This window comes from Vitis riparia, chromosome 2 (genome assembly GCF_004353265.1).
Source record: "Vitis riparia cultivar Riparia Gloire de Montpellier isolate 1030 chromosome 2, EGFV_Vit.rip_1.0, whole genome shotgun sequence".
In the NCBI taxonomy this organism is placed as follows: domain Eukaryota; kingdom Viridiplantae; phylum Streptophyta; class Magnoliopsida; order Vitales; family Vitaceae; genus Vitis; species Vitis riparia.
The window spans coordinates 18,908,996-18,921,094 of record NC_048432.1 but is presented as its reverse complement, the minus strand read 5'-3'; the positions used below and the strand labels follow the sequence as shown (position 1 = coordinate 18,921,094).

The following is a 12,099-nucleotide window of genomic DNA, read 5'->3' as shown; positions in this document are numbered from 1 at the left end:
GAGTTATTTTAAAAAGTAATTATATAAATATGAAAAATGATTATAAATAAAGTATTACATATAAAAATTAATTTTAAAAACATATAAGTCAGCTTAAAAAATACTTAAAAGTCTTCATACCAATATATTTAAAAATTATTTTTTAAAATAGTTACAAAATAGACCTTAATACTCAATACTAGACATATAGATGGGTTAGGTTTAAGCAATTATTAATGAGATTTAGAGTGTGTTTGGTAGCAGCTTAAAAATACTTCGAGTTTTCATACCGACATATTTAAAATTATTTTTTAAAATAGTTACCAAATAGACCCTAATACTCGTTATTAGACATATAAATGGGATAGGTTTAAGTAATTATTAATGAGACTTAGAGTTTATTTGATAGTGATTTTATGAAGTGTTTCTAACATTATTAATACTTGAAAGATAAAAAATTTTAAATTTTAGAAAGTTTAGAAATACTTCTTTAAATCACTATCAAACGTAATATTATAATTTGATTAATAGTAATTTTAGGAAGTGATTTTAATATTTCTAAAATTACTTTCAAATACAATTTTAAGTGAGTGTTACAATCAAGTCGGGAATTTAATTTTTAACTTGACCCCAACCCTAATCCCAACAATTTAACAAATATAATTAGGGGTTTCAATAATAAAAATGGATGGTTGGGGCATAGTCAAGTTTGGCACACTATAATTTTGGAAGGATCCAATTCCTAAGATATATTTATTTTAGGATATTTTTGGAATTAAAATGGTTTGTAAATACATAATTATTTAGAATATATTAATGATTTTTTTTTTCTCTCACATAATAGGAATAAAATATTCTTCTAAGAAAGAAATAATAAGAAGGTTTCAACTCATAATATTTTGTACCCAAAACAAACAAGTTATCATATTATGCTTAAGGCAATATCACCTATGAACATTAAAAAAAATTCATCTTTAAAAATATCTTTTTTATTTTCTATTATATAATTATCAAATATATTTAGTATTTTAAAAATATAATTGAAAATTATTTATATCGTTTATTTTTTAAAATAGTAAAAATAGAAGTATATTCCACCTAAGTTCCCAGAGTTTACGACTTTTAAGGGAATAGGTGGTTATTCGATGAAACGGTGTGGTTTTGATGTGGCCATAAAACCGCAGTCTCTCTCGCGGAGCTCTGGTTTCAGAGGCGCCTCTCTCTCTCTCTCTCTCTCTCTCTCTCTCTCTCACTTCAATGGCGGCTTCATTCAGATGGATTCTTCAACTTCACAAAGACGTGCCCAGAGCGGCTCGGTTCTACTCAGAAGGCCTGGACTTCACCATCAACGTCTGCACTCTTCGTTGGGCCGAGCTCCAATCTGGCCCTCTCAAACTCGCTCTCATGCAAAACCAGAGGTTCCTCCTCTTTCTCTCGATTTCTCTTGTCACACATTTCATAAACAAAAGCAAATTACATGTGCCCAGATTAGTCTTCATAATCTATGCCTTGTTTCTGTTTGATAAATTGTCTCAAACAACTACACTGCCATGTATATAAGTTTTAGCTTACTTACCATTGAAGAGCTACTGTTTTTTGAACTACCTAATTGGTTGGTTTTTATACTTGGTTCGTGGGAAATGAGTTTGATGTGGAAGATCCATGTACTAGATTACCCACATTCTCCACTATGAGAATTACATCAACATTTGTGTGTTGTTTTTGGGTACTGAAATTTTATGGTCGACTGCTTGTGGTGATTGGGTTTCCTTAACAATGGATATGGGATGCATCATGATGGTGGGTATTGACCCGTGTCTGAAAATAGTGGGGTGAAAAACCAAAGCAAATCAAATGGCGAATTTTTTGACTTGATTAGTCTCCTTTCATGTTGATATTGAATGATTTTTGTAATGCGCCTGTTCTATATTGGATGCGGAGCTTGAATGTGGTATGGTATAGGTGGTGATTTTTTATGCTTAGATTTCCGGTTTTTTTTTTTCTTCATTTAGATTATTTGTGTGCTTAGTAGAGATAGTTTTTTTGGTGAATGGATGATTGTGGCGTGGATCATAGTGTGGGGGAATTGAAAATCCAAATTATCCAATCAAATTGGTGTATGAGTGATTTGGGTCTTAATGACAGTCACCAGAAGAGAAGGCTCTGTGTTTTTTATGGGGAATAGTGAGATGCAGTGATAGGAAAACTTGGGGAAGTTTCTGCAGTTGAGAGAATGCAAATTGGTCAAAAACTTTGCTTGGAAATTTGGGTCTTATTTGCATTTGTAGTCAAAAGGTTTCATGGGAAGTGGGATCCAAGAGTGGGGTACAAACTAAATTTGGGTTCTTTCTCTATACTTGGTTCATGAAGCAGGATACATTTGGAGTTGAAGGTTGTCTGCCTCTCTTTAAGGCTGGTCGAGGATGCATAGTCAATTATATTAAAATGCAGGTGCTGAAAGCAGCTGGGATATAGTCTAAAATGCCTTGGTGCTGAAATTATCGCACTTCATCTGGAAACCAACATATCAGGTTTCAAACCAATTTGGATTCATTCCCTCAAAACAATATTTGTTCCAAGGAAATTTACTTATGAGTTGCCTTTTTTTTTTTTTTGATTGGTTGGCTATTGGATATTTGGGCATCAAATATCTTTTGCTTCTCTTCTTGTTTGGTTTGCCTGATGAAAAGGACTTCACAAAATTTTTATTTTCATAAAGACTCATCTGCGTTTTGACTCTAATTCAATGAGCCAGCTGCTAACCTGGTTTCACAGTGACCATGACATGCAGAAGGGATACTCGTCACTCCTATCATTCACAGTGACTGACATTAACAGTACAGTTACAAAATTAATGGCATTAGGAGCTGAACTGGATGGTCCCATCAAATATGAGATCCATGGAAAGGTAACAGTCTCAATATCCATAGATGTCTTCAACCTAATATTTTCTTGGCCTTGATCGGGAGAATCTAAAAGTGCCTTGTGCTATCAGGTTGCAGCCATGCGATGTATTGATGGTCACATGTTAGGCCTCTATGAAGCTGCATAAGAGCTTTAAAAAATGAGTCCCTTCTATATGCACAACTGAAGTAGGCGGCCACGGGCTTTCACTGCAACATCTTGGACTCTTTTATAGATATGGAGAATACATGAGAAATTTCTCCTTTCTTCAGATTCCCTTCAATAACTGACAGTGCTTGTTTGTCCAGAGCAAGTACTTCTGTACATAGAGTGTATAGTGTTGAACCTGAAAAATAAGGCAAAATGGTAAAGAAGAGTGATGACAAAGAGGAAGTATTCGTATTGTCCTCCAAAGTACCGGTTGCATCTTCACTATCTCCAAGAAGCAAGAGGAAATCATCTTTTGATTGTTTTGGTAGCTGAGCTGCTCTTTTTTGCCTGCTTATTGAGTTCTCATCTTGTACCTTCATTGCAACAAACCCATGATTATTATTATTATTATTTTTTAAATGAAATCGACTTGTTAACTCCATTAAACAATTCCTTTATATACTGTTTTCCAAGTCTGCATTTTGGTATGGAAGCTATTTACTGCTGTACCAAGTAAGCCTATTGAGGTTCTGTTACCTTTTTTTTGGGTTATTAAACTGATCTAGGTTCATATGGATGTGTGGTCTGTTTCTGATATGGTGAAAAACGCAAAATTCGCCTTTGTTGGTGGCAGCCTCCTACACTGATGCACCATATCACTTACCTGCTGAACTTGAAGGTGAAGATACATGTTTGCATGGAAGAATGGTGTTGCTCCAATCTCATGAACTGAAACCCGGTTCTTTGATGCAGTTTCAACATTCAAAATCCTGCGTGTCTTTATGTCAATCAAATTGTAACTATGTCCAACAGAAGCTTCTGCTGAATGAATCCTCTGCAGACACGTGTCAAAATATCAAAACTTTCCGTAATCTACATTATTTCAAAGGTTCAGGTGAAAGACTTATATCTCTTACACTCGATGCATCATCAATGTTTGTTGCTTCAAGCAGGTCTCGAGATATAAAATTCTGCCCTACTCCAGCAGCTACAATCTCCTCTTCAGATGGGGGTACTGAATTCAGTGTAAATGCCTAAAGTATAACCATTTTGCAGGCATTTAGATTTGCATCATTCGATTTCCATAAAGTGGTTCGATTAGACTCAACTGAAGACACAACAACTGGTGTAGGGTACCACCTCAAAGACATCCAGGGTCAAAACCCATGTGATCTGATATTTTTATACATTCATTTCAATCATAGGATAATTTTGATTTTGACCAAGCATTTCTGCTGGGTCCTATTTTTCAGGTGGTGGGTCACTAGCAATTACAATCCCAGGTTCCAACCACCTATGGATATGATATAGATGGAGAGAATTTACCAGTCCATGATTGTTAAAGCCGAAGGCACAGCTTGGAAGCTCTCCAGCATATGTGTAAGCAGTGAAGGACAGTCCATTTGACAAAGAACCCCTGATCAGATAACTGAAAGACCACACACAAGAGGTTATATATACTTAAACCTTATGAATCATTTTCATCAACCAATTCCTCATCATACTTTTCATTGAAAATGAAAGTAGAGCGTACTTGTGCCCAACTATAGCAATGTTTGCATCTTCATTGTGTGCAGCAATGGCCATGGAGTCGCTAACAACAAGCACGTCAGAGCAGTCTTCTGAGGTACCACCTGCACTAGAATTCATTGCTGCCTTGGGAAGAAATGGAAGTATTTCCTTCCTGAAGTTGATTGATATTATCTGCATGCACATGAACAACTTGAATATGACAGTATAGAGTATATTACACGTACACAATAAAATTTTAGTTAACCCTGAAGTAAGACCGGTACATCAAGAACAGGCATCCCACTTCCTTCTGCAGTCCCCAGGAGCTCATCCCAGTATCTCGGAAACTTCCTCTGGTTAGTCTCTGAGAGTGTTTTGATGATTGAATGTGACTCTGGAGTTTGAGCGAAAGGGAGGAGCTGCTGCTGAAGAATAAGGTCTGTGGCCAACCTGCTTCTTATCCGATTCGCGAATCTCTACAAGGCCCAACTTCAAACACCTCCAACATTTTCCTTCTCTACTACACCTCCCTTTCACTCTCTGGATGAACCTATTTACTAAAAAAGAAAAAAAAAGAAAAAAAAGAGTACCTTATCGTCCTCTTTTGCCTTAGGTTTTGTTTGGTTTCAAGGCCACAAACTCAAAACTTTCATTTGGCATGCGAACCTTAGAAATGACTATTATCATCACTTGAAAATGACCCTTTGTTGACCCTTTCATCTGAATTTAGTAATTTACGACCTATCCCATGGTGAATTAGGCTTGGTTTCGACTGTATATTTTTTCCCTTTCCTCTACTGGTGTGGGGCAGACTATGCAGAGGGAAGGCATACTCTTCCGCATGAAGTTGTATTTGCATGATATCCTGTGTGAGGACCATTGGACAATTGGGCTGTGCCTGGCACATTAAATTGGAGGGCTGGGCTGAATCTAATGCCTTGGAATGTTCACTGATCCAAACGAAAAGAGTCAGCATGCCATCATGAGAGCATCACCCATTTGATGATTTTTCTCTCTCCACAATTGATTTAGTGAAAAAAATAGTTTTCTAGCATATGGGTTTAATCATTGAAATTGAGTTTTTAAGGGGGGTTATATTCCATTAAACTTTTTGAGTTTCTATCTATTTGGTTCATTTTACCAATTTTTAAAAATAATCATCAATTGTTTTTAATAATAAATTTTTATTTGAGAATTCAAATATGAAAAATAGTTTTTTTTTTTTTTTTTTAATTCCTTATACAAGTTTTATCCACTTGCATATGATGTAAATATTTCCAAATTATTTTTCACACCTTAAATTGTTTTTTAAAATAAAAAATAAAAAATATATATATATTTTAAAGAAGAGTTTTACAAAGCAACCCTCCTATAGTCCCTTTCAAGGTGAGTGTTCATCCCATGACATCACTTATAAAGGTTATCAACCCACCAACTTAAAAAATTATTGCATCATAAAAACATATCTTTTAAGGATATTGTCACCATCCTTAAAGTTATAGACAACCATAAAAACATGACCCAACATCTAACTCATCTTACACTTGGATTCACTTATATTTGTCATCGCCAAGCTGCAAGTTGCAACTAATTCAAAAGAAGGGTTGATGGAGTGGGGAAAAAAATGAAAAGACAGAGCCTCTGTGCATGTCAAAATTATAATGAGTGGTGGAGCTAACACTGTACCTTTGTAAATGTTACAGCAGGCAATGAGGCAAAAAAAAAAAATAGCAGTGCCATTAGTAATGTCAACCACATAGACACATCTATGATGTATAAACTGAAAAAAATGAAAAAAGTCACTGAAGAAAAGGCCCTACAAAGGTCCAGATATCCCATTGTTTACTGTCTCCAGTCTGTATCACACTCTCCAAACTGAAATATGAAGCTAATGATTCTCAACATGTTGGTGAAAAATTCTGAGAAAGAGGACCAACTGAGTGGGGGGAACAGTTGAAGAGCAGCCAGCTAGCTTGCTTACTCCATTTGGAGTAATGGGTCTTCAAATATTAATTGGTAATAATTGAATTATTATGGATGAACACAAAGTCATGCATGCACTTTACACTTGGAACTTTCCTGAGAATTGGGAGGACAATCTTGATATACAATTTTTGTTGCTGTAGCAATCAAGCCTAATGTTGTGTGGAACATTCCCTTTTCTGAGAAAAAGCACAAGGGTTCCACACTTTGATTGTGATCCTGCTCACTGTGCATGCATCATCTCAAAATTCCTCCATCCACAAGTTTTGTTCCCATAAACTTCGTCGTAGATTCGTTTAAGTCATAAATTGATAGATTAATATGATATCGAAGTTTTATTTTACCAAAAACCGTAGTGTTTTCATCATTTATCATCCTTCCATATAAACCCAAAAAAAAATCTTCATAAAATTGTTTAAGCTTTTATTTATTGAGTTAATGTGCAAATCCCGTAATAAAACTGAGTGTTAGGGTTGTAACTAGCTTAGCACAAGTAGCTACTTAACTGCTCTAATTGTTTAAGCAATTTAACTTCCATTTTTTTTTTCTTTTCACCTAGATAGAGAGTTCTATACATGTTGAATGAAATTGAACAGTCCTATTTTATTGAAGGTGATCCATGTTGAGAGAAACTTCATGATCTAAATCTTTTCTTCTTTTTGTGCCATTGAAAGATTTCAAACTTCCTGGAAGTTGTTTTCCAAAGACAGCCAAATTTCTAGTCTAAATTAAAGAGATTTTGTTTCATATCTTAAGGTGATGCTAGCTGGATTAGACATTGTGATTTCATTCACACTTAACCTTTTCCAAATGGGTTGGAACATCTAGGCCCCAGAGAATAAAGGAAAATCATACTTTGTTTACACTCACATTATAAAAACCCATGTGGGAATCTACAACTTTGAGCACCAAAATTTATTCCAGTCACACGTGGCACCACTAGGGGAATGACAAATAGGCAAGGAATTCCCATTTCAACAAAGTGCAAATTATAAAAAGATGATGACCAAAAAAAAAAAAAAATTATTGTTCTTGTGTTTGTTAAAGATGGAGCAGTGATCAATCATGGGTTTTGAAGAAAGTTGTGCAGAAAGATTGTATCCTTATTTAGCATAGTGTAGTGAAGCTTAGAGAGGTAAATGGGGTAGAAAATGAAGAGATGAGAAAGGGTTTTCTGGGTTTTCTTCTTCTTTCTTTCTTTCTCTTTCTCTTTTCTCTTTCTTTTTCTCTCACCCCACACAAACACACACCTCGTAGAAGAAGAAACATCTGATGGTGGGAGGTGTTTTTGCTTCAGAGATTCGCTTGGGGAAAGGAGAACCACAAGAGAAGAGTGCGGCACCTGTCATTCACTGCTCCTTATGAGGAGTGAGGCACTCACTAGAGGGAAGAGAACCCACCTTTTGCGTTATCTTTTGGGAAATATATTCATACATTTATAATAACAAAGCTACAAGTTACAACCCCACTTCATTTCGGAGTGTCCTCCCTCTCTCTCATCTTTTTCACGCTGAATTATTTTAATTTTAGGGTTTAGGTTATCAACTAATAAGCCTCTGGAGCTCATGCTCATAGGTGACATGACCATATTTCACACTTCACCAAATGACCACCTTGCCACCTCTGGAGCCCATGTTTCACCCTTAACCCCACACTTCATTTTGAAGTGTCCCCTCTCTCTCTCTCATCTTTTTCATGTTGAGTTATTTTAATTTTAGGGTTTAGGTTATTATCTAATGAGCCTCTGGAGCTCATGCTCATAGGTGACATGACCAGGTTTCACACTCCAAATGACCACTTTGCCACACTTCCTTATGCTTAAGGCCTTTCCCCACTTCCAGGGCAGTGCCTCAATGGGTGTAAAATGGTTACAGGAAAAAAAAAATGGCAACACAAAGAAATGGTCTTCTGAGTTGTAATTTTTATTAAGCAAGTCATACTGAGTCATGGCGTCAAAAGAACATGCATCATCTGACACTGACTCACAAGCATTCATCTGGCACTGCCTCAAGAAAATCCTCTGATGAAATCAAGGAGAAAACCTCAGGGCAAAAACAACCCAGGTTGCTGCTCCGGCTGCCTCTTTCCCAGGTTTTACTTTCAGTGGTATTTATGGATGGGAAAGCTACCAGGAATAGTCAACAGGCATGGGAACAGAAACATTGTCATACCTAACACAGGCATTGAGATGAATCCTGTGTTTTTCCCTTTTTCACTCTGACACATTCGCAAACCCATCCCACTTTATGCTCATTTTCCACATTCAAACAGAGGAGATCAAGAGAAGAGAATTGGAGTTGATTACAACCCTCCATTAAATCAAAAAACACATTCATGGGAATATGAAAATATTAAGGAGCTTTCATTCCACTCATATAAACTTGAAGGTAAAAATTAAACAATAAAAAAACAATTAAGTTAAAAGAAATTACAAAAGGAAGGAGAAAGAGAGAGGGAGGGGGAGAGAGAGAGAGTCTCTCAAGAACATTTTTCCCTTGCACCACTGTTGGAACTTCAGCAGAAGAGGATATTTGGGTAATTGCACCCTGTGAGAGACATGTCTAGGAACTTGTTGCAGTAAGAGAGCAAGACCCAAGAAGCAATTGTCGTGGAGCGTGAGTTTGCAAGGGACATGCGTTGCCGCCCTTCAACAGCAATATATCACAATCACATCACTTCAGCAAAACCCTAAAACCCTTGTTCCCGAAGTTGAAGCTGTTCATACAAGATGCACCATTAGATGATAAAACTAGACATTTTAAGGAAAACCCATCTCTTTCGACTAAAATACAAATCCCACTGTCCAAACAGGTGGAAGCTGGTTTTTCAATCTCTACAGAATGAAATGAAAAGAGAAACCTAGGGTTTAAGAACGTGCATACCTTTGTAGATTTGAATAATATGGAGAAGGAAAAGCAGTAGGGATTTTAAGCAGGAAACTAAAAAGGCCGAGGATTGATGGCTACCTCTGTAGATTTGATTGATATGGAGAACCCTTTCCAAGACAAGGAACAAAAGATTAATACTAAAAAAGCTAAAGATAATCTTGAAAGAGACTACTAGTCCAACTACTAAGCATTACCCCCAAAAATCGATATATGTTTAGTGGCTTAGACCGTGTGGAAAATATAATAGAATTGGTGACAGTACAAAACCTTTGTAACAAAATATTATTCAAATAATGGAAGACAGATTTGGATAAGATTGCAGTGAAGGGAGCTCCCTTCAGTCCAAGCACAGGGAGCTTAAGATTCAATTTGTCTCCCGCATCATTCAATCATTTACTGGGTAGTCCTTAACACAGTATTTGGATGAATGAGTCGGCAGCTAATTCAATCCTACTGCCACCCATGAGTGGACTGAAGAAAGCTCTCTTCAATGTAAACCATCAAGGAACCCACCCACCAGAAAATACACATAAAATTTACATCAAATAAGCAGATCTATGCAACTTCCAAATGAATAAATGAGAGAGAGAGAGAGAGAGAGAGAGAGAGAGCAGTGGACGCAAAGATCTCTAAGACGACTCATAAGGTGGAGGGATCAGAGAGCTAGCTTCTTGAGGAGAAAGCAAGTGTCTCACAAAGGATCCTTGAAGGATGGAGAGATCTTGCAGTTTTTTTTTTTTTCACTACTATCACTGCATCAACCAAGCAGGTCATGGACCTAAGAGCGGAGGAATGGCTTTATATAGCTAAGAGAAAGGCAAAGACCAGACAACTATATTGTTAAAATAAATACAAATACTAAACAAAAAATTTAAAAGAAAAAAAATTGTTATTCATATTCTTCCTTCCATGTATCCTCCTCCAATCCTTTGCATTATGCACAGCCCATCACTCCCCCTTTGCATATGCCTTGGCTTTTTAATAAGATTTAATACATAACACTCATCACCTGCAACTGTACTTACATACACCCAGAAACCCTAATTACCTTATGGGTATACTTTACATGAATTAAATCATGAGATAAAATCCAAGAAAAAACCCCATAATCTTAGTATATCAGTATATGCATATGTGCATGCAGATCACATCCACATATAGCTCCCAGTGAAAAGACAAAGCAGCCCACTACCACCATCCTTTCCCTGATATGTAAAAAGGGCAATTTTATCTTGCATCACTCAATTTAGAATGAGGTATAGTTCATGAGTTTGGGGAAGCCATGTCACTTTCCTCTGTGTACAGTGCTTTTTTTTCCCCTCTTTTTTTTTCACCTGGGTTTGGTTAATTGAAAGCTGCCATCCAGCGCATATACGTATCCATGAGTCCAAATTATGCTGTTTGTTCAAAGAGAAAGTTGGCGTGTGGACTGGGGCTCAGGGCTGTCAAGTTTAAAAGATTTTCCTAGAAAATTAATTAAAATATTTGTAATGACATCCTATAGATTCCAATCAAAACCTACATGTTTCTAGGGTTTCCGTTAAGGCTGAGAAAGAAGACTCCTTTGGATTGACAGGTCCTGATGTAGCCTTTTTGTTTTGTATTATTTATATGTGTAAGTTTTTGTAGTATAGTTTATAGCTAGACCTAGCTAAATAGGATATAGAAGAACATACATAAAATCCTGTGAGTGATTAACATCGACATATATATATATATATATATATATATATATATATATATATATATATATATATATTTATATATAATAGTATGAAGTATACCACGTGTGTGAGAGACTGAATTGAGTTCTTGAACCCATATTATATGCAACAAAACCCAGTTATAGTACCACACATCAACATGCCATATGATTGTAGCATGGATGAGCCCACCGAAAACCTAATCCATTGGCAATCAAAATGTAAAGCAGAAGACATAGGCATCTCTCAGATTAATAAATTGGGAAAAAGCATCAGATCCTATCATATACCCATCCCTGGCCTCAAGGTTTGAGCCGCTAAATCTGCTTGGATGAGGGTTCTAATGCCTTAAACAACCTGGCAGGCTGGCACAATGGCCTTTGATCAGTAGTACAATGCCTTTTACTGAATCCTTGCTTATGTGATCAAATTCTAAATTATGTGTCTTTTTTTATTATTTATATATAGAGAATTAAGTTCAGTTGTCCACTTCGAGAAGCCTATCGGAGGTTGCCCACTTGCCCATAACTTGACTAGGGCTTCCATACCTGTACAGCCAGCTTAATTCTCAAAGTGAATTGCTGGTAATTGATTCCACCCATAACCATAAAGTTTTTTCAAATTTTTTTACCATGATGTAGCCATTAACATTGGTTGAATTTGCAGGCAGTACTTTACACCTATATGCCATTTCCATATCCCAAAAGATCTGTGGAAGGGTCCACTCCTCTCTCCCCTTCACACCAGTGAAACCGCAATCACCTTGTATGCAGCTCTTTTGGTAAAAACCTTCAAGAAACTCCCACATTTCTATCTTCTAACTCCTCTAAAACCCATTTATATTTCTAGGTTTGTAGTTTATTTCCCCTAATGAGGAGAGCCAGTGGTGCAAATATGCATCTTTCCCATGGTTCCAAGTTGGGTGGGTGGTCTGGAAAGAAGTATATTCCTGGTTATACCAAATGCCCATTTGTGGATTA

General features: G+C 36.4%; 2 protein-coding genes and 1 long non-coding RNA gene across 3 annotated transcripts; 1 reads left to right on the top strand and 2 right to left on the bottom strand.

The window, feature by feature from the left end:
- Window positions 1-1,183: 1,183 nt before the first annotated feature.
- On the top strand, window positions 1,184-3,475 carry LOC117928671. The gene is made up of 3 exons (XM_034848645.1): window positions 1,184-1,397; window positions 2,755-2,887; window positions 2,975-3,475. Exons 1-3 carry the CDS (start codon window positions 1,237-1,239, stop codon window positions 3,029-3,031), a joined length of 351 nt encoding a protein of 116 aa, XP_034704536.1. The 5' UTR covers window positions 1,184-1,236; the 3' UTR covers window positions 3,032-3,475.
- On the bottom strand, window positions 3,090-7,877 carry LOC117930927. Its single transcript, XM_034851738.1, has 8 exons — window positions 7,779-7,877; window positions 4,830-5,021; window positions 4,568-4,737; window positions 4,360-4,462; window positions 3,951-4,067; window positions 3,698-3,868; window positions 3,302-3,407; window positions 3,090-3,229 (listed from the first exon to the last, which is right to left on the bottom strand). The coding sequence occupies exons 1-8, from the start codon at window positions 7,875-7,877 to the stop codon at window positions 3,090-3,092; spliced, it is 1,098 nt and encodes a 365-aa protein (XP_034707629.1).
- A 986-nt stretch (window positions 7,878-8,863) lies between these two features.
- On the bottom strand, window positions 8,864-10,461 carry LOC117929051. The gene is made up of 2 exons (XR_004653689.1): window positions 9,411-10,461; window positions 8,864-9,243 (listed from the first exon to the last, which is right to left on the bottom strand). It is a non-coding gene; the product is annotated as an uncharacterized LOC117929051 (long non-coding RNA).
- Window positions 10,462-12,099: the final 1,638 nt, after the last annotated feature.